The sequence below is a fragment of the Dasypus novemcinctus genome, chromosome 10 (genome assembly GCF_030445035.2).
Source record: "Dasypus novemcinctus isolate mDasNov1 chromosome 10, mDasNov1.1.hap2, whole genome shotgun sequence".
NCBI lineage: Eukaryota > Metazoa > Chordata > Mammalia > Cingulata > Dasypodidae > Dasypus > Dasypus novemcinctus.
The window spans coordinates 57350764-57373683 of NC_080682.1; the positions used below are offsets into that span (position 1 = coordinate 57350764).

The window sequence follows — 22920 nt, forward strand, 5'->3', positions numbered from 1 at the left end:
ATATATCCAAAAGAACTGAAAGCAGGGACTCAAACAGACATTTGCACATCAATGTTCACAGCAGTATTATTCACAACTGCCAAAAGATGGAAGCAACCCAAATGTCCATAAATGGATGAATGGATAAACAAAATGTGGTATATATGCATAATGGAATATTATTCAGCTGTAAAAAGAAGCTCTGATACACGCAACAACATAAATGAAGACATCACGTCGAGCAAAATAAGGCAGACAAATAGTGTACTATCTCACTGATCCAAAATAATTTGAATAAGCAAATTTCAGAGTCAGAAACTAGAATACAGAATTTCAGAGGCTGGAGTGGAGTTAGGAATAAGAAGTTAATGCTTAATTGGTACAGAGTTTCTCTTCGGGATGATGGAAAGTTCTGGAAGCAGATGGTGGTGATGGCAGCAAAACATTGTGAATGTAATTAACACAACTGAGTTATATATTTGAGTGTGATTAAAAGGACATATTTTAGATTGTATATATAACTAATTTTTTTTAAATCATAGGACTTATAACACCAGTGTAAAGTACGGGATATAGTTAATAGTATAATTATAATATTGTTTCATCAATTGTTATTAAGGTACCATACTAACATAAAGTATAAATAAAAGGGAAATTAATTATAAATATAGGGAAAACTGAGTGTGTGAGGAGGGGTGTATGTGAACTGTGTATTTTCTGCATGATCTGTCTGTAAACCTACAACTTTCCTAATAAAAAAATCTTCAGAGGAGGAGAGGATATTGATACAGAACTGTAGACTAACATAAAAGCTTTTACCAAGCAGAGATTTTTCTAAAAATCCATTACTGTCAAAATTTTCTAACAATGAATATTTTAATGTCAAAAAGTAAAAAACACAATCTTTAAAAATAGACTGATATCTATTTGTCCATCACATCGTAAGAAAATGACTGGAAATATTTTCAGCAAATACCAAGTGTATGTTTTGGTTAATGTGGCAAAGCCTGGTTTCTGGAGACAGAAACAGACTACATTTCCCAACCTCACTCGGCATAGCCCCGTGACAGAGTTCACCTAATGGAAGGAGTGGAAGAAGCCTGCACCACTTCCAGCCTGGCTCTTAATCCATCCACATACCCTCCTCCAAGCTCTTAAACCCCCTGCAGCTAGATGGTGATGCCCAGGATGATCTTAAAACCCCTGTTCTGACTATAGAGGATCCCTGAATGACTGGCGGAAGCAGAATACTTCCCCCTCATAACTCAAACCACTCTGGCCCCTTATACAAGAGAAAAACTAATTTCAAATGTGCTTATACTATCTTACATTTTGGAATCTATAATTACAGCACTTAGTCTACATATGGTTTAACTTAAAATATGTGCTATAAATCAATATTGAAATGTCAGACCAATTTTTAAAAGGACAAAAGTTTGAACAGGTTGGTATTTCAAAGAAACATATATAAGTGGTCAATAAGCCCATGAAAGGCTGCTTGGCATCCCTGTAACTAGAAAAATGTAAATTAAAACCATAGAGAGATACAACATCACACCCAGAATGGCTAAAATTATAAGACTGACAACCCAAAAGTCAGCAGGATGAAGAGCATCGTGAATTCTCAGTGTGGATGGAAATGCAATGGTACCAGTACTTTGGAAAAAGGTTGGCAGTAACTCATAAAACTCTCACCTACCCTATGATGATCCAGCAATTCCACCCCTAGGTATTTCACAAGGGAAATGAAAGCATATGTGCACAGGAAGACTTGTATTCAAATTTCACAACAGCCTTAGTCATAAGAGTCAAAAACTGGAAACAGCCCAAGTGACCAGCAACAGGAAAAACTAGTGGTGATACAGTCACACAATGGAATACTACTCAGCAATAAAAAGGACACAACTACTGATAAATGCAGTAACATGAATGAGTCTTAAAAATATTTTTGCTGAGTGAAAAAAAAAAAGTCTTACACAAAAAAATATGTAAGCAATCAATGTTTATTTTTTTAAAAAGGTGAAAAAGAGTGGTTGCCTGGAGCAAGGTTGCAGCGTTACAGGGAACGACTGGCAAACAGCAAGAGAGAACTTCCCAGGATGATGATAATGTTCTATATTTTTAACAGAGGTGTGGGATTCACAGACGTATTTATTAAAACTCATGGAACGGTACGCTTAAAATCTGTGCCTTTCACTGTATGTCAATATTACCTTAAAAACACACACATTGAACTCTGTTCAAAATATACATGCTTGGTACTTGCAAGGGTGTTCTTGCACAATTATTTCAACTTTTCTGAATGTTCAAAATTTTTTATAATAAATTTAGAAAATTATATAGGCTAGGTGACATGTAAAATTTCCTTTGATGGGCCCTGGTGGGGTGGGGGGGTGGGGGGAGACGGGTCACCTCAAAGAAATAAGCAGTTATCACTCACAGCAGCTAAAACTGAGGAAAAGAAGAAGACACCAAAATGTGCTTGCCGATCAGGACGGATGTGCACAGGGCACTATATGCTGTGAGCAGAGGAAACAGCAGTGTTCAACTATGAGCCTCCTAAAAAAAATCATAAAGGCAGCCCCTTCAAGTTACAGCTGCTTCTTTGTGTGTCAGTTGTTTCTCTCACTGGCAACTAGGTAATTTAACAGCAGGATCTTCATGATTTAACAACAGTTAATTATTCCCCCAAGCAATGAAGAGGGAAGCTAGTCTCAGCATCAAGAGAAGCCTTTTAAAGTAAGTTTTGCTTCAAGAAAAACTCTCTACATTGACCATATTTTCCTCAACTCATTGAGTATTCATGAAAAACTGAGTGTGAACCAGGACTTGGCAATCACTGGTTATAGCAAGAGACAATGCCCGTGGAAGCCGAGTTCTAATCTGGACTGTCACTAGCTAGCTAGCTGTGTGTCCTGATCAAGACTCTGAAGTCTCTCTGGTTCACTTTAAAAACTGCATGAAAAATTTATCTTAATGGAATACAATAAGGGACAAGAGTAATCCACAAACACTGTAGCATTTATACCCCAGTTCATGGGCACTAAAACGCTTTTGAGAAAAAGCACTAGGCAGAGGGAATGCATGATTCAAGTCCTCCCTCCCATGCCAGGTGAACTGGGTAAGTCCCTTCGACTCTCTGGGCGAAAAATCCATGTGACAAAATAAGACGCCCTTCTACCTAATCCAGCCTCCCAAGAAGTATGAGACTGCACCCCTTGGCACATACCAGAAATGCATCTTTCACCACAACGGGGCTGAAATCCTACTCATCTTTAAAGCTCCCATTCAGATGTCACCTCGACTGGGAAGTCTTCCAGCCAAGCCTTTACAGTTTACCAAGACCCTGTATGAGAGCTGGGGGGTAATCATTTATCTGCCATGTCTGGGCAATTAGACTTTGAGCTACACCGAGGCTTGGTTCTCGGACTTTGTCCACCTCGACCCAACACAGGGCCTGCCACATGGAGGCAATCAAATACTAAGTACGGAATAAACGCATAACTTAATTCCTAGGTCCCTTCTAGCTCTAAAATGCTAGCCTTGACGTTTTTGCGTGCAAATAAAATAACGGATATGAAACTGTTTTGTATTCATACGTACTACGTCTCAGTCACGGTACTGAAGACACTGATAAACACGGTCGCTGCCCCTGGGGCACCCGACAATTCCGAAAGCTTGTTGTTATTATCCTAGTAACGTCAAAGCTGGAGTCTCTGCCCACTGCCCTCCCACGCCTGTCCCACCCCCACTCCCTTTCTTGCACTGCAGCTCTCTGCCTCTTTCCCCACGCGCCTCCATTCCTCCCGCAGACTGCGACCTCTGGCCCAGATGGCAACACTGCAAAACCCGGAGCCAACCACTAGGGCCTCGTCTCACGACAATTCCTGCAAGATTCGCCAGCAGCGTGGGGCTGGCTGTCCAACGCCCCTGAACCCTCTCCCCTCTTCCCCGCGAATGTAACAGTCCATCGGACCCGAAAGGCAACCCACCACCCCCCAGCCCCAGGATCAATGGTACAGCCCCTCAGGACGCCGCGGCGCCAAGGAAGCCGGGGCCGTTAGCTGGGAACACCCGGGCTCCCGGCTCGTCCCGGGGGCTGGTACGTGCAGCACCGGATGCACCTGCGCGGACCGCTGCTCCTTCCAGAGCTTCATCTGGTCGCTGGCTGGGTCCCGGGAGTCCGCCATGGTGACCAACTGGACTTGCAGGACGTTACAGGCTGCCTCAGCTCGCACACCGCCACCCTTAGCAGGCGAACGCGACTGCAGCCGGGTGCAGGGAGTAGATGACCTCCAGCCGCGCCAATCAGCACCGCCCCTCGTCCCGCCCTCTTGGGAGGGTGGCCTCCTGGTTGGACGCTGGAGTGCTAGGAGGGATGGGATTGGAGGAACGAGGAGCCGGGCTCAAGGAGAGAGGCGGCCTGGAGAGCAGGGACCCCAGCACTGGGAGGCTGGGGAACCACGTGAAGTGGAAAGGAGGGGAGGAGAGCCCCGCCCCTCCCAGGCCCAGCTCCCACCCCAGGGTCCCAAAACCAGGGCGTTACCGAACCAAGGGCGGTTCCGCGCCTGCGAGGACTTGACGCTCGCCTCGGGTTCTCAGCCTCTTTCAGGCTGCCGTGGGACGCGGTGGTTGGTGGCTTGCCAGTTTTTCAGAAGGAATGCTTAGGTCCTGCGGGTGGGACTTTGGACTAGAGAAACTTTCTAGGTTTAAAAAGCCAGAAATCCTAGGTTGAATTCTGAGCAAAATTGCTTTGTTCTACCCTCATGTTTGATGTACTGTTACATCATGGCCAAAGCCAAGATGAAGAATAAGCCGCTGCCAAGTGCAGGACCTGGTGACCAGTGACCACGCACAGCCGGCTTGCGGGGTAACCTCGGCCCCCCTCCCCTCCCCTTCCTCACCTGCTGGACTTCCATATATTGTAGGCAGGGAGGAAATGGGCATTGAGTCAGCTCTTCTCAGCTTGCTAGCCAGAGATCATTGGTTTTGCTGGGGGCTGCTGAGAAGGTGGTTGAAGAGGAGTGCTGAGTTCACTTCTTTGGTTAAATTGAGATTTCTACTCCCTCACTGAAGCCAAGGTAGAGACCCAGAAATAGATTGGATAATGCTGCAAATTCTCTTGTATACAAGAAACTGGAGCGATGTGATTTCTCCTTTTGAAGGAGAATATCTCAAAATTGGTTAGGCTGAGACTTGAGAATAATATAGCAGACTTAACATTCCCAAGGCTGACCTTGGGAAAGGTAGAGTGAATGAGATATGTTTTCTGTGCTTCTGAATGTTTTGTTGCTTGGGCTGGCAAAGCTCCATGTTTCCATTATAGTAAGTTTAGAGAATCCTCAAAAAAGAAAAACTGATTTGCTTGCCTAAAACTTAATCTCATTTCTCAATATCTCTTACAGTTTGCCCTGACTCTCAAATAAAATTAGGATTGATGAACATTATTCATTTAAAAACTGTAATATTCTTCCCCAAATTTTAGCTGCAGATGATTAAGAATTTTTTTAAAACTCTGTGTCTTTAAAAATCATGGTGAAAAGTAAAATATTTAGTAAGTCCCTGTTAGTCATAATCAACTGGATCGAACGATTACTACACATAATGGGTACCTATATGATTATAGAAATTTCAGGTGTCCAGTTTTGCTACATATAATGGGTGGATATATGACACTGGGAATTTCAGATGTTCTTGATTTTACAAAAGTGTGATAAGAATCTAATTTGCAGATTGGGAAAGCAGCCCACAGATTGATCTTTACTGCTCTGTATTTTTTTCTTCATTACACTTAACACAGCAGATGCTGTTAGATTTGTTTTATGTTTTGTTTTGTTTTATGTCTTTCATTAACTACTCCATCCACACTGCCATGAGACTGTAAGCTCCATGAGGGCAGGGACATGTTTGATTTGCTGGCTGTTTTGTTCTTCTACACCCCACATTTACTGAGCACTTTTTCTATGTGATAGAGATTGTTCTAAACTCTTTGTGTGTATTTACTACTTTAGGTACCAAGTAACCCTATGGGTTAGGCACTATTATTATCCCCATATTACAGATAAGATACTGAGGCACAGAGAGGTTAGATAAATTGCCCAAAATTACACAATTGTTAAGAGAGAGAGCCAGGATGATAGCCCTATCCATTCATCTCCAGGGACCATGGTTTGTTGAATAAACAAATATTGAAAGAATCAAACTAACCGTTTTTTCAATAAGATAAATATCACTGCAGTCGTGTGTTAACCTTTGTTCTATGGTTTTCCCTCTTTCTGTTACTGTTGGTTTGAATTTCTAAGGAAGCATTTTAAGTGAAGGAAAACTGGAGAAACAAGAGTTTGTTTTTGATCTCGTATCTTGTATGTTAAAATAAAATACAAGAATGGCAATGGATTTATGTTGGCTATATAACTAGAATTCTATTATAGAATTCTATTATGGCTGTGTAACTATAATTTAATTATAGTTTAGGTGAAAACACTTTTAAAAATCAGCCTTAGATTAAAAATACCTGAAGCCAAATCTGTTTGATTTCTAAAAGTAATTCCAAGTGGTTGGTCCAATAAACAAATTTGGTACCAGAAATTGGTATTTAATTCATTTAAACACATGGGTACTTTTGATGGTATTGAATGAAACTGTTATTTAGAAAACGCTGTACTCCGTTCAGAACTCAATGAAATAAGATGTAGTGGCACAAATCATAATGTTATTAATCCTCGAGTCACCAGATCTAAAACCAAGCTTTCAAAGTAGACCATACAATAAATGTTTAAGAGAAAAAGTTGGACATTCAACTAGGAATCTTCATAGACAAATTTTCTTTCATCAGTATTTGGAAGAAGAGAATGAAGAAATAAATTGTCTTTTGTTGCATGACAGATATACAAAGCAGCACAAGAAACAACAGAAATCGAGATAATAATTAGAGAATTATTTACTTTGTTCCACATATTTCAATGTGGTTTTTTTCCTCCCCTGAGATGGCTTCCTCTATTTGCTTGTTGTTTTTGCTCATTGTTTGCACTTGCTGCTTGCTCATTTTTGCTTGTTGTTTGTACTCATTGTCCATTCTTGTCTGTTTGTTTTTTCTTTAGGAGGCACCAGGAACCTAACCCAGGACCTCCCATGTGGGAGGCTGGTGCTCAACTGCTCAAGCCACACCCATTCCCTCACGTATTTCAATTTAATTCTCTTCACAATGTCCTTGTGAGGTAAACTCCAAGATAGGGAGAGGGGAGGAAAAAATAAAACAATCTTAAAGAAAAAAGATGTGTCCCCATGAAGAACCGGCACTTGGCCTTGAGAGTAAGGCAGTGAACACCACCACAGCTCTGTGATTCCCACCCACAGTGGCCCAGGCCTGAGCAGGCAAGAGGAGTAAGTGGAATTTTGTATTAAAAAGTGACGAGCTTTATGTGTGGTGTTGGCATGTGCGCTCTGCTCTGCCTATTTTGATACACCATGTCTTACTCCTGCATTACTAAGAATAATTATATCAGGAGGAGGCAATCCAGATGTCCCCTGGTGTCTGATAATGGCCATAGTTAGAACCATCCCAACAGAAAAAAATCCATGTGTTTTTCTTCCTCCTCCCACCCCCACCCTCTTGTGCCGTGCTATTGATCTGGGTGCTTGTGGGAAAGGTGAGAAACACAAAAGCAAGAATTTGGAATTTGTTTTTTTGTGTGTGTTTTTTTTTAAGATTTATTTTTATTTATTTCTCTTCCCTCCCAACCTCTCCCCCCTGCTCTCTGTGTCCATTTGCTGCATGTTCTTCTTTGTCCGCTTCTGTTGTTGTCAGTGGCACAGGAATCTGTGTTTCTTTTTGTTGCGTCATCTTGTTGTGTCAGCTCTCTGTGTGTGTGGCACCATTCCTGGGCAGGCTGCACTTTGTTTTGCACTGGGCGTCTCTCCCCATGGGGCACACTCCTTGTGCATGGGGCTCCCCTGCACAAGGACACCCCTGCGTGGCACGGCACTCCTTGCGCACATCAGCACTGCACATGTGCCAGCTCCAAGTGGGTCAAGGAGGTCCGGGGTTTGAACTGCAGACCTCCCATGTGGTAGACAGATGCCCTAACCACTGGGCCAAGTTCACTTCCCTGGAATTTGTTTTTAACGTTAACATTTTCTTTTGTAATTTTAACACTAATGTATGTTGGAGTCAGAGTCAGTGACCCAAGGGTATCGGGAATGAAAGACAAAGAAAGACTGGGCTCAGGGGATCTGAGAGCATTGATTTCTCAAGCTCATCAGACAACTTTATTGAGTCAAGGGGCTAGTATATATACCCCTAACTTACGTGACATTCATCAGCAAATCAAGTTACCTATTACCCTTACCTAATTCTATATTAACTAGTGATTGATGAACACCAACAAACTTTACTGGAACTATTATTATAAAAATCAGTAACTATACTCATAAATCTTGTTACTCAGGTCGTTCTGTTCTATATGTTATTGTTCCACCTGTAGGTGTACTTTCCCAGCCATGATTGTGATCTGCACCGATAATCATTGGGGACAGCATGACTCAGTGGTCAAGGAAGTTACTTGCTTCCATGGAAACAACACGCATTTGTTTCCCACATTTCCCCCTTTTTGTTTTAGTCAGGGTAACTGTGCCTGTCTTAGGTTGCCCCCCAGGGGGTCTTACCCGTCATTGACTACCAGCCAAGCTCACTGACTACGGGGTACTATTGTAGTGTTTTAGCAAGTACTAAGTTATTAGCCTGTCCCATTTTGTCCACACGGTGCAATCTCTGGCAAACACCTTTACCCAGGCAAGCGACAACCATGAGCAACAGGACTAATACACATATCCCTATTCCTAAGGCAGATAAGAAATGCTGAGACTTCCACCAGTCAACAGGATTAAACTTATTTAAATGTGAAATCAAATCATTAAAGATGTCCTTATCATTATCTACGTATATCTGAGTATGAGATATTTCTAAAATCTTTTTCTGCAATTCTTCAATTTCTAATGACATATTTCCTTTGTGTCCTAACAAATGATTTCTGATCTTATTCCATTGAAACATAGAAATGTTATAATCCTAAGGAGTAATACAAAAATTACTTTCATTCCAATCAAATTTCAATCCTCTTAACAAATTCAAATTATAAACTTGATCTCCTAAGTGTAAAACAGCAGATTCCAAATCACTAACTCTGTCATTAAGTCCTTCATCGATATGCTCTTGACTATGCCATAAGTCACTTGCATTCTTGTGCCAATCATGCATGTATTGCTGTGTTTGCACCATCTCATGCAATGCAACAGCAGCAGTGGCAGCAGCAGTGATGACACCAATGAGGCCAAGAATGCCAGCTATGAGAAGTCCCAAAAATCTCTTAGATCGTTTCAACAGTCCTTGAGGCAGATGGAAAAGAAGATTACTCTCAGGAGATGACTGCCACATCTGATTCATTTTCACCGGGATCCACACTCCTCGTCTTCGTCAAGCCATGGTGATAATATCTCCATTCTGTAAAATATTCTCAGACAAGCAAGTATACAAAGCACCATCCTTATAGAACAAAGCATTTTCAGTTATGGTAGCCTTCCCTACCACAAACACATATGGATCTCTGACACATGATTGAAAATGATGAATTTGATCCAAATGTAAATATTGTCCATCCATACTTTTATTACCTTTCCATTCAGAAGTAGATGCTACTCCTAAGAAGACTTTCCATATTAGTTTTTGATCACGGACTCCAGTGCTATTGCACCATGGAAAAGGAACTCATTTCCCTATATTTTTCCAATTACTGTTATTTTTAGTAAAAATTATTTTTTCATCAAGAAACAAAGATTCATGGAAAGGATATTGTACATTACTAACTTGTTGTCCTTTGCTATTTAAACCATACTAAATAAATCTGCCCTTATATTTGTTGGGATTCCCCATACGGGCACTTTCCCAAACTTTTCCATAGGAATCATTAAAAATGACAGATCCTCTTCCCATATGGCATTCATACCATCTTTGCATATCACCAGCATTCTTCTTAGGACAACTATAACTTGGATACTTATATTCTTGGTATTGATAGGATGGGAATAAAGTTGCCAAAGATTTAGTATTATTATGGCTAAAATTGATCATAGTTCTATTTTTCACAGCCATACATGGTGGGTGATTGCCAATGCAAAGAGGTAGGAAATCAAATGGAAGAAGGAGATTATAAATCTTTTGTCCTTCTTCTTGTGACTTAAGTGGTAGTCTATCATCCACGGGTCCAGGAAATATATGAGTTTTATTCAAATAAACAGGAAAAGAAGGATCTTTCCAGGTTAACACTCAAAGTAATGGGGGATTAGGGATATAAGCCCAATATGTGTAATTATCATTGCCAGTTTCACTTACTATCAGTAGGATCCATATGTGTAGAAGACTCCACTTCTTCAGTCCTAGGTTTAATCCTTTTTGCTGGAAGCCAGATTTCTTCTCCATTTTCTGAAATGATAAGAGCATAACCTCACCCCCATACTTTAACCCTGCCTTTTTTCCATTCATTACTTAAAATATCTTTCCAAAATACTGGTTGATTCTCAGATTCTGCAATTTCTGTGGATGTTTGAGAATGTCCAAAATGACATTCAGCCAGTGTCATAGAATCATAAACATTAAGAAAATTTAAGGTAAATAAAGCTTTAGCCAATTGATCTTTAGGTGATATCATACCATCATCTCCCCCTTTTTGTTTTAAAAGCATAGTCTTGAGAGTATGATGGCATCTTTCAACAATAGCTTGACCTGTAGGATTATGGGGAATGCCGGTAACATGTTCGATAGCATATTTCCTACAAAAGGAAGCAAAGGATTTACTAATGTAAGAGGGTCCATTATTAGTTTTAATTTTTAGAGGGCATCCCATCACAGCAAAAGCAGACCAGAGATGTGAGCGAACATGATGAAACCGTTCCCCACTTTGAGCAGTAGCCCACATGAAATGAGAATAAGTGTCAATACAAACATGAACATATTGTAGTTTACCAAAGGATGGAATGTGAATAACATCCATCTGCCATAATTGATTAGGAGTCAGGCCTCTGGAATTAGTTCCAGCCTGAAAAGGCACTGCTGTTAGTGGTCCACAGTAGGATAAGTAGGAATAATTTCCTGCGCTTGTAGTCTTGTTAACTTTTGATATTTATTTCGCAGGCCTTTAGCATTAATGTGAGTTAAAGCATGGTAATCACGAGCACTTTGTAAACACCCCGCTAATAAATCAGCTTAAGCATTACTTGCTGTCATAGGACCAGGCAAAGATGTATGAGAATGTATATGTTTAATGTAAATAGGATGCTGTCTTAATCTAATGAGATGTTGCAAATCAGCAAAAAGTTGAGATAATTCATCAGTAACAAAGATATGAGCCGTTTCAATATGCTTAACAGTAAGGCATACATATTCAGAATCAGAGACAATATTCAAAGGTTCCTTAAATATTGTTAACACCTTAATGATGGCAGCAAGTTCAGTACACTGAGCAGACATGAATGGAGTCTGCCAAGCCTGTTCTTTTCAAGAAGTAACGTATGCTGCTTTTTTATTATTATTACTATTAGTAAATACTGTACAAGATAGTTGGGCTATGCACATAGCCCTGAAAAGCACTGCAAAACTTTGTTGTTGGGTTTTTTACAGATAGAGGAATGCAGCTGGCTTGATTCGTCTAAGAAGATACTAAAGAAAGTCTTAGCAAGTTTTAAAACAAAGTGATAGCAACACAGCTGGACATTAACTTTTTGCAACAAACTAGCAGTTTGGGATTGCTGCATACTACAGTGTTGTTACTTTAATCTATGATAAGAGGTTGTTTCTGTGACACACACTCTTTTATAATAATTAAAACCATAATTAACCACATTGTACTTTTCTTTTTAATATTATGCTGAAATATTGGTAACTTTATACACTTTTAAGCATTTATAGAAACCTTTTACTCATACAACTTTAATTAACAGAGGGTTAAAGGAAAGAAAAAACTTGTTAATTTTATAACACTTTAAAACACCTTTTATTCAACTTATAATTTTTCTTTCAAGGTAAAAGAACAAATCTTTTATAATTAATTTGGAATAAAAGGCTACTTTTCAGGATTTGATTTTGAGAAAGCAGTTTTGAACATTATGTTCCTTTAAAAGAGATAATACTTTTCCTTCTTGGAACACTGAGGAAATGATGAGGTTAAAGCACAAGAAGCTATTTTGATAAAACAGATTTTCTTTGTATACTGATTATTGAGGATAAAAACTTTTACCAAAACAGATTAATGATTTGAGAGGCTTTGAGAAAGAACAAAATTTTAACTTTGCATTAGTATACTAGTTGATATTAAAGTTTTAAAAATTTTTTAGATAGACCCATCAAATTTTATTTAACTTTAATTATAAAAATTTCTTTTCTATGAACCTTCTGCACTTTCAGTATTCACTCAGGTTTTGTTCCATATTTTACTCTTTCTTAATAACCAATCATTTTATCTTAGGACAAAATCATTTCCTGTTTCCTTAATAATAAAAACACATTTCATATAGCCCATATACAAAGTTATCAAGCAAACTTCTTATAACATAATACCATCAACACTTAACAAGCTTGTTAAAATAATAAAGTTTTCTTTACTTTAAATATTTAGTACCATGCAATATCAGAAACAGTTTCCTAGAAGCAAGTTGTCAAAGGAGGCTGGCTGTAGCCAAGCTTTTCTGTTATAAAATTACCTTTCATTATTATTATTAATTCAGGTTTGTTTAATAATGACCTTTTGGAATTAGCCACTTAATCACTTTAATTTAGACAATGCTTCATAAGACTTTTTATAATTATTTATAACCATATAGACTATAATTATATTTTTAAGACAAATTTTACTTTTACAGAACGCGTTTTTTTTTTTTGTTTGTTTGTTTTACTTAAAGTTACCACAATACTTTCTATAACTTGCCACATGCATTTAAGTTCCAAGAGTTTATGAAAATTAGCCATCCTACTTTAGGGCAAAACACACTTTTTTGCAAAAACTTATTAAATTTCAGTTAGCATTCTCACAAACTTTTAACCTTTTTTAATATTCATTTAAGTTTTACATCCTTCATATTATCCTGTGAAGAAAAATAAGCTATTCATTTCAATCTAGGCAAGAACAACTTTTTATAAAAAAGACTTATAGTAATTTTGTTAATCAAGACTCACAATTTTTATCATTGTAGAGATCTTATTAACATTTAAACTTATGTATTAATAAAAGCGCTTATTTAATTTTTGGCCATTTGAATAGAGCTCTTTTATAAATTTTTATTAATTTATATTACCATCCAGAGGTATCAAAATATACACTGACATTGAATGAACAAACACAGAACAATCACAACACAGTAACAGAAACATACAGTTTACAATTAACTCATAATTCTTACTTTCTTGGTATAGCTGCTTTTAAGCTCTCCATTATATCACATTTTAAATATCACTTCTTAAGATTTCTTCTGGAATCCATGTTGCCTGTAGCATGCAAGCTTGTGCTTGGAAACATTTTTATTAGTTATCAGCAATCAGTTAGGATAACTTGAGCAGCATAAATGTAGTTAAAACTCTAATTTAGCACTTTAGACAGACCATTAACACACATTTTTGGATTATTACTCTGTAAGATTATACTGAGACTTGAAGTTCAGGAGTAAACTATTGATTTAAAACTGAAAATTCCTTTTTAAAACTTGATAAAAATTTTGTACTAATTTTATTATCTTGGTTAAATAAGCCCAATTAGAATTAGCATGGAAATAAAACAGAACACCAATGTTGCCATGTTTTTCTCTTTTTTCAGTGGCTTAACTCTATTAACCCCCACTAGCCCACAGCTACGCTGTTATGTAGACAGCAGGGGGGTTGCAGAGTTGCTGCCAGAATAGTTTCCTTATCTTAGTTAATACTTTAACAGAGTTTTCTTATAAGCCTGATTTCACTAACAAGGACATCATTTAGTATCTTTGCCTGTTTTAAATCTATCAATAGTTTAAAAGTTTTTGGCTCAGGATGAAACATGACACCCCCTTGCAGATTCTTGATGGTATCGCATGTAATGTTACAGGGAAAGCAGATAATAATTATTTAACATAAGGCAAAGAATCGGCAACATCTCAAAACATTTCTAATTTAGGCTTAGTAACAGAAGGCAATTCAGTAGGTGCAGAGGGTTGTATTGGATACACAGAAGATATTTCATTAGGACACTTCACTGAGCTTTTATTGATGAAAGGGTTAATATCAGGATGAGGGGGAAAAAAAACGTGATGGTTCCCCATTTGCCTCAACCTCCTGTTCTTGTTCCAATTTACTTTCTTTCATTTCAAATTTACTTATGGGATTAGAAAATATAGTAATTTCATCTTTCTCTCCTTCTTCAGACAGTAAAGGATCTAAGGTGGCAGCAATTTGCTGGCACAAAGCCCACACAGATAAAGGAATGGATTCCTCTCTTTGATATACTCTTCCTAAAGCTTTCATTACACATTTCCACTGTTTCAAATTTAAAACATTATGCCCCTGAGGCTGAAACCAGTAACAATGTTCCTGAATTAAGGCAAAAAGCTCATGTAAATCTGCTGTTTTTATTGTGACACCAACCATATGTAAAAGCATTTTTAAAACTTGTGAATATTCTTCCAAGCGTCCTGGCTGATTACCCATACCCTGATGCTAGCAGAAAGCAAAGTTTAGTAATATGAAGCAGCAATCTACCTGGGTTAACTAATTTCGACGCTCCTTACCTTAAAAAAGGCTTTTCAGCTTTCCGCGTTCCCGATCCAGAGGTGGGAGATTCTACACTGCCGTGTCTTGATGAATCCTCTGCCTCGGGCCCCATGTTTGGAAAGCACCACCTGACGGAGTCGGGGTCGGTGACCCGAGGGTATCAGGAATGAAAGACAAAGAAAGATTGGGTTCAGGGGATCTGAGAGCATTGATTTCTCAAGCTCATCAGACAACTTTATTGAGTCAAGGGGCTAGTATATATATCCCTAACTTACGTGACATTCATCAGCAAATCAAGTTACCTATTACCCTTACCTAATTCTATATTAACTAGTGATTGATGAACACCAACAAACTTTACTGGAACTATTATTATAAAAATCAGTAACTATACTCATAAATCTTGTTACTCAGGTCGTTCTGTTCTATATGTTATTGTTCCACCTGTAGGTGTACTTTCCCAGCCATGATTGTGATCTGCACCGATAATCATTGGGGACAGCATGACTCAGTGGTCAAGGAAGTAACTTGCTTCCATGGAAAAAACATGCCTTTGTTTCCCACAAATGTATGCTTACTATAGGAGGCTTAGAAAATACAAAATAGTATATAAAATTAAACATCGTATTTGCTTTCATTGGAATGTAAGGGCGAGGGAGAGAGAGATTTAAAAAGGATCATATAGAATTTATAATTAAGATGATATGATGGAAATGTTCCTAAATTGTTAAATATCCTCAATAATGCGACCCCACATTTTTGTACAATACACAAAGAACTGTTATTTTTATTTACACATTACCTGATAGGGAACACTTAAATTTTTTTAATTTTTTTCTAGTAAATAACAATTGTTAACATCCTTCTTCTATTTCTGTTTATTTAGAATCTATTTCTAAGAAGTACTTTTTGGTTCAAATCATATGAACATTTGAAGGCTCTTGTGACATATTTTCAATTGTTTTCTGCAAAACTTGAGCCAGCTTGTACACTCACTGACACTGAGAGTATGGATTAGAATTAAAATTTTAAAGATAGGCAATACTAGCTTGCCTGGAATGGAGAATGCCTCTCAGGTTATGTGCAACCATCTCCACTACCCCACAAAAGTCATTCGAGCTACTGAATACCTACTACATCCTAGGCAGTCTGAATACTGGGCTCTGAGAACAAACAGGAAGGAGTTAGCTATAGGAAAGTAACTGTAATACATAGGGTGCTATGAGGGGGTAAGGATGGCCACTATAGAATGCCTAATACAGGCACCTAACAGGAACTTGAGGGGTCCTCGCAGGCTCCCTCAAGAAGACAATTGCCGAGTGAGCCTTGAAGGATGAAGAGGAGTTGGTCAGGCACAGTGCCAGAATGAACATTATACCATCCACCCTGTCACCACAGAAATCTGAAGAAATTTCTTCAATTTTTCCTTAAAAGTCTGAATTCATTAATGATGCTATTGGGAAATTTGGAGTAGAACTGGGATAGCAAGCAAATATTTAAAAACAGACTTAAGCCTTTTTCAAGTTTGTCCAAGTACACTGGTCTCTGTATCTGACTGGCTTTGACTCCTGCTATTTACCTAGTTGCCCTCCTCTCAGCTGGTATCCTGCAGTCATGTTTAGCTACTGGGATTGCTATGCCTGGCTGAAAGTTATTTTTCAGTGCTTCCATCTTTGAGGTATTTTGATTGCATCCTTTCTATGCTGCCAAGTGTTGTACCTTTGCTTGACAGGGCCTTAAAGCTTTATGCCAAAACTAGACATGGTTTCTGACAATCTGACAATCAAAAAAGAAAAACTACAAACGCAAACCAACACATTCAATATAGACAGAGACTACACAAGCATAGATACATGAAGAAATGATTAGTCATAAAATGTATACCTACTGGGTGAACCAATTGGTCACAGCTGAAGATGACCCTCTTTTCCCATAAACACAGATCACAAACTGTTAGTGCTTCAAGAGGCAAAATAACACGGTGCACAGTCAAAAGTCTCAGCTCTAGTGTCAGAGCACTTGGGGTTTGAATTCCACCACAGTCACTCATAAACTGTGTGATCTTGGGAAAGTCATTTAGTCTTTCTACAATTCCACTTATCTTCTGTAAAATGAAGAGAGTAACACCTTCTGTAATACGTGTGGTCTAATCTGCTATAACGAAAGGTACCAGAAATAGAATGCCTTAAAAAAGATAAAAATGTATTTCTCTCCACAAAATATCTTAGATCTAAACAGTACAGGACTGGTTAGGTGGGTCTGCCATTCCCAATACAAAGCTTTCATCTCTGGGTCCTAAGTGACTGCTGCAGTTTGCACAATCACAATTGCCTGTCAGCCAGTGGAAAGAGGGACAGAAGAGCAAAGGAGAAAATGGGGCACATGCCCATTCCTTTTATGGGCACAACCTGAAAGTGTCCTGCTTCATTTCTGCTCACATTGCATTGGCCAGAGTTTGGTCACATGGCATGCCTAGCTGTAAAGGAGGCTGGGAAGTATGGTTGCTGGTTGGGTAGACCCTGTGCCTTGGCAAAACTCAGGCATTCTATCATAAAGGAAGAAAGAAAGAAATGGATAACTGGTGGCCAATTAGCAGCATCTGCCACTCCAACCTACTGGGGTTGTTGGGAGGATTAAGGAAGATGAGGCACAAAGGCAAGTGTTCATTATCAATATTTCTTAGACATTGCTCTTGAACCACAGCTCAAGCTACAGCTGCTGTGAAAATACAGCAAGCTCTATATTGGCATATTATATGATACCACTCTTACAGGGTGTGCAATAGTTAAGAACCTGTTTTGACCTCTGGCCCCTACACATGTGAATCCAAGGTCACATTCTAAGGAACAAGTACCAACTTCTGCCCTAAACCAAACTTCCTATTTCACAAACCAACCTCTGGAAACATTTCATTTATTTAACAAACACTTAGTATGTCTCTAGGTTCTACTCAAATCCGTATAACAACCCTATAAGGTATGAACTCTTATTGGCTTCACTCCATGAGGACACTGAAGTACAAAAAGTTAAGCAACCTCCCAACGTCACATAGCTAGTTAGGAATGCGGCCAGGATTCAAACTAGGCAGTCTGGTTCCATAGGTCAGGTCACGTCTCCACTTCTGCATTGTGCTAACTATGAAAAAGTATACAGGAATACAGGAAGATCTGGGTGAGTGTTCCACAGTCTTAGAATACAACTAAAGCATTATACCATCTCCTACCCATCTGAAGACCCAATTTTATGGGAAGCACAGTAATGTAAAACCAGTGGTTAAATCCATGCCTTGTACCTATGTATTTGAGAAAGACCACAGGAAAATAACATTACAGACTGTCTTTGAAAGAAATAATGGGCAGTGGTTACAGATTTGTGATACAAAGCACTGCAGGTCTAGTGAGGCACGTGGGATTGAGGGACAGTCACGCGCTAACAATAAAACAATAACAGGCAATAAAAGCACTGGAGAAGAGGCAGCTTGCAGAAGCAGCAAGGTGAAGGCAGAGGTGTAAGCTCCTCAGTTGCCTGACAGCAAAGGGCATGCGAGACTCAAACTTTCAAGCAAGTATGATAGATATTTCTTGGGAAAACAGGTTCTTAAAAAGGCAAGAGTTTGTTGACCTTAATCATCATGAAATTCCTGCTCCAGGATATGTAGACATAGATTCAATTCTTAGACATTGTGACATGAAGCAAACTTCTCCCTAATGTGCCAACTGACAAAAACAATTGCTTCATGCAAACTGAAAACAAATGCCTACTTGCTGCCGTAAAGTATAAAATCTTACAATGCAACATATAATGTATGCATTATGCATTTATTGTCTAGCTTACTTTCCGCCAGTAATCAATCAAAATTTGTCCCGTTTATCCATCCTAGGCCTCCTTCTTTTTTTCTCCTTTACTATATATATTAGTCAGCCAAAGGGGTGCTGATGAAAAATACCAGAAATTGGTTGATTTTTATAAAGGGTATTTATTTGGGGTAGGAGCTTACAGATACCAGGCCGTAAAGCATAAGTTACTTCCCTCACCAAAGTCTATTTGGAGCAAGATGGCTGCCAATATCTGTGAGGGTTCAGGCTTTCTGGGTTCCTACACTCCTGGGACTTGCTTTACTCTGGCTTCAACGTTCCTTCCTTCCTGGGGCTGGCTTCTCTTTCCTCTGCGTGCTGACTTCCCAGGGCTCTAGTTTAAGTCTTCAGCATCAAACTCCAAAATCAAAACTCCAAAATCAAAAACCCTCAACTCTGTCCTTTGCCATGCCTTTTATCTGTGAGTCCCCACCCTTTCATAACTCATGCCCTAATCATAACTCATGCCCAGGTACAGATCAGATTACAAGCATAATCCAGTATTTCTTCTTGGAATTCATCAATTATATCAAACTCCTACACTATACCTTTCTTCCATTATTTTACTTATGAAACACTAATTTAATACTCTGGAACTTTTTTTTTTAAGATTGAGTTATTTATTTATTTTTCTCTCCTCCCCCTCCCCCCGCCCCAGTTGTCTGCCCTCTGTGTCCATTTGCTGCGTTCTTCTGTGACCACTTCCCTTCTTGTCAGTGACACGGGCATCTGTGTTTCTTTTTGTTGCATCATCTTGTTGTGTTAGCTCTCCGTGTGTGTGGTGCCACTCCTGGGCAGGCTGCACCCTCCCTCGCACTGGGTGGCTCTCCCTACAGGGTGCACTCCTTGTGCGTGGGGCTCCCCTACGCGGGGGACACCCCTGCATGGCAGGGCACTCCCTGAGCGCATTAGCACCACGCATGGGCCAGCTCCACATGGGTCAAGGAGGCCCAGGGTTTGAACCACAGACCTCCCATGTGGTAGGAGAACACCCTATCCATTGGGTCAAGTCCTCTTCCCAATACTCTCGAACCTTATACTGGGATTGCATCTTTCCCAATCCCATACCACCCCAATATTCTATAATACCACTGACAAATATTTACTGTTACCTTTCACCTCCCTGCCCTCTGACATGTGAAACAACTTACTTTATGGAAAATTAGAGATAGTTCACTAACTGAACTTGTAAAGAGGAGAGTCCTTTAACCTAATCCCCCCCACACACTTTTTTTTAAGGTGGTACAGGTACCGGGGATTGAACCCAGGAACTCGTACATGAGAAGCAAGCGCTCAACCACTGAGCTATATCTGCTCCTGTAATGAGAGTTGGTTTTTTAATTTGTTGATTTTTTTGTTGTTTTAGGAGGTACCTGGGATTGAACCCAGGACCTCGTACATGGGAAGCAGGAACTCAACCACTTGAGTTATGGCCACTCCCACCTGATTCCCTTGTAACCGCTTCAAGGTACAGAAGCCACATTGTTTGACCTGTAGGCCTGTGGTTTACCATGTTCCCTTCCCAGAAAGCCTTCCCTGATCCTATGTATTATTACAGATGCCTCCCTAACACACCTATCATTTTTCTCTCCACAGCACATCTCACCATCTAACATAATACGTAACTGACTTAATTTGCTTATTATATGTTACCCCCCACTAGGATGTGGGATCTTTTTCCTGCTTATCCTAAGAACCTAGAACAGTTGTCTGACACTTAGGAGGGATTCAATAAACATTCGTTGACTAAATGAACATACAATTTAATTAATGGGTTAGCTGATACCAGGATAAACCATATTACAAATAAGCAGAATAGGTAGCAATTTGCCTTAAGGAGTTTGAGAAAGAATATAAGATCCCTTGCTGAAATTTATTATATCCTTCCATTCATTTTAAAATATATATTCCTTTAGAACTTGAAAATTTGCCCATATTTAGGAGTCCTCATCTTTAAAAGTTAATGTTACCACAGCCACAAGCCTCCTCATATGATATATCAAAAAGGACACAACATTACTTATGTGGTGTTTCTGCCAAAAATGCATAATCTGAATCTAATCAAGAGGCAACATCAGCCAAACCCAAAGTGAGGAACATTCTACAAAATGACTGACCCTTACTTTTCAAAATATCAAGGTCACGACCGACAAAGACTGAGCAACTATTGCAGTTTAAAGGTAAATAAAGAGACACGAAGACTAAATATAATGTATGATCCCAGATTGGATCTTGGAATGGGGAGCGGGGAAGGGGGGGAGAAGTGGGAGGGAATGTTTAAAGATTATTATTGGGACAACTTACAAAATACAATATAAACTTTAAATTGAATATGAATAATAATATTGTATCAATGTTAAATTTCTTCGTGTTGATCATTGTACTGTTGTTATGTAAGAGAATGATTTGTTCTTAGAAAATACACCTTGAAAACACATTTGGTGATAGAGGGACTTGAGATCTGCAACTTACCCTGGATGGCTCAAGAGGAAAAAAAAAACATATATGCACCCACACAAAGAGAGAGCAAGCAAATGGGGCAAAATGTTATAACTACTGAATCTGGATAAAAGGTTAATGGAGGTTTTTATACTATTGTAACTTTCTATAATTTTCATATTATACCAAAGTAAAAATTTACCAGGAAATATAAATATATCCTTAGGAAGGGTCACATATAAGAATTTCTCAGCTAATTATTTCATTATCAGTTGTTTAGTAGCTGACTGAGAGCTGGAGTGGGTATAGGTTAGAGCTTAGCCGAGGCGGTGGCGTGAAGTAGCAACAGTGAGGAAAAGAATGAGGAGAGGGAAGTGACCCCAAATTCAAGGTTCACCTATGTCACAATTTTGCCTTGGACTCAGTGATTATTTGTAGGAACAAGTTAAGACACAATGCTAGAAGTTTAGGCGGTCATGAAATTTTCTTAATTCTTACATGCATTTCCAAATTTAATGGGTCAACCCTTATAAAGCCCTGAGGTCATCTGACAAAAAGTATTATAAACATGGGAATCCCCTATGTTTTTTATGTAACATTTATGTAATCTAAGTATCTTTTTAAAAAATAAAAATTAAAAATATATATTTTTAAAAGTATAAGCTTATTTTAGATTATCATTCTGGGGTAAGGAATTCCTTGAAAATGAACACTTTGTTTCTGAATTTTTCATTACTAATTATTACTGATATTAGTTCAGCTATTATCCTCACAATAGTCATCAATGTTATAGCCATCCTTGCCGTGGCATTTGGAACATGACTATCTTACAGTAGGATCACACTGCTAGGTTCAGAGACTGTTACGCATCATGCTTTCTTGGCAGGAGCCCTGACAACACAAGTTGTGATGTCTAAAGTTAATTAAGTGTAAGAAAATAACCCCACCTTAAAACAGCATGCATTCTTCAATCTGAGCTTCTGTTGACAAGAGTCTGTAGCAAAAATTGATCATAAGGGAGCAGATGTGGCTCAAGTGGTTGAGCACCTGCCTCTTACATGGGAGGTCCCAGGTTTGGTTCCTGGTGCCTTCTGAAAAAACAAAACAAATGACAAGCAAAACAAACAAAATAATCAACTCAGGGAAGCTGGTGTGGTTCAGTGGTTGAGTGCCAACTTCCCACATAAAAGGTCCTGGGTTCAATCTCTGACCCCTGGTAACCTTCCCCCTCCCCGGCAAAAAAAAAAAAAAAATCAATCATAAGTAAACTTTGAGCCGAGGAAACTATCATGTTGTTGGAAAGGGGCCAGGGAAGCTGAAGTCCACAATTAACAAAAAGTACTAAACAGTCACATTCCATAATGAATCCCCCAGGGAGCAACACAGTTGGGAAAATGATTTAAGTGTTGGGTAACTGTAGGCCATAGGCACAGGGGAGTCAACATAACCTTATGATCAAAAACATTGCATTGGCGATGGCAAAGAAGATATTATATCAATTCTAAGGGAAAAAATTGGGGGTATAAGAAGGTATGGGATTTTTCCTTTTGGAGTAATGAAAATGTTCTAAGATTGACTGAGGTGATGACAGCAAAACTCTGCATTGAAAATGAGAGCCACTGAGTGTACACTCTGAAGAGATTACACAAAAACAAAACATGGGCTGTATAGCACAGTGAATCCTGTGGCAGAAGTGAATCCTGGGGCCCAACAACTGCTCCAGCATTTTTGAAGTTCAAGAGGACAGGAAAACCTGAGGTGGAACTGGCAGGCACTAAAATAGCCGTGCAGTTGCCCCAGTAGAGAGAGATACAGGAGGGTTTCTAACATGGAGAAGAGGACGTGTCCCTGGAGAGTGCTTCTGAA

General features: G+C 39.1%; 1 protein-coding gene, 1 long non-coding RNA gene and 1 other non-coding gene across 3 annotated transcripts in view; all 3 read right to left on the reverse strand.

Moving 5' to 3' along the window:
- The window catches only part of CAT (catalase), a 48017-nt gene extending 43712 nt beyond the window's left edge, over positions 1-4305 (reverse strand). Inside the window, exon 1 of the mRNA XM_058305578.2 lies at positions 4104-4305. Within this exon, the coding sequence (XP_058161561.1) occupies positions 4104-4169 (66 nt within the window). The 5' untranslated portion in view covers positions 4170-4305. The remainder of the gene's footprint in view (positions 1-4103) is intronic.
- Positions 4306-8202: 3897 nt separating this feature from the next.
- Positions 8203-15312, reverse strand: LOC131280034 (uncharacterized). Its single transcript, XR_009187596.2, has 3 exons — positions 14779-15312; positions 10367-10456; positions 8203-9478 (listed from the first exon to the last, which is right to left on the reverse strand). It is a non-coding gene; the product is annotated as an uncharacterized lncRNA (long non-coding RNA).
- A 4546-nt stretch (positions 15313-19858) lies between these two features.
- Positions 19859-19930, reverse strand: TRNAE-CUC (transfer RNA glutamic acid (anticodon CUC)). The gene has a single exon. It is a non-coding gene; the product is annotated as a tRNA-Glu (tRNA).
- Between the last annotated feature and the right edge of the window lie 2990 nt (positions 19931-22920).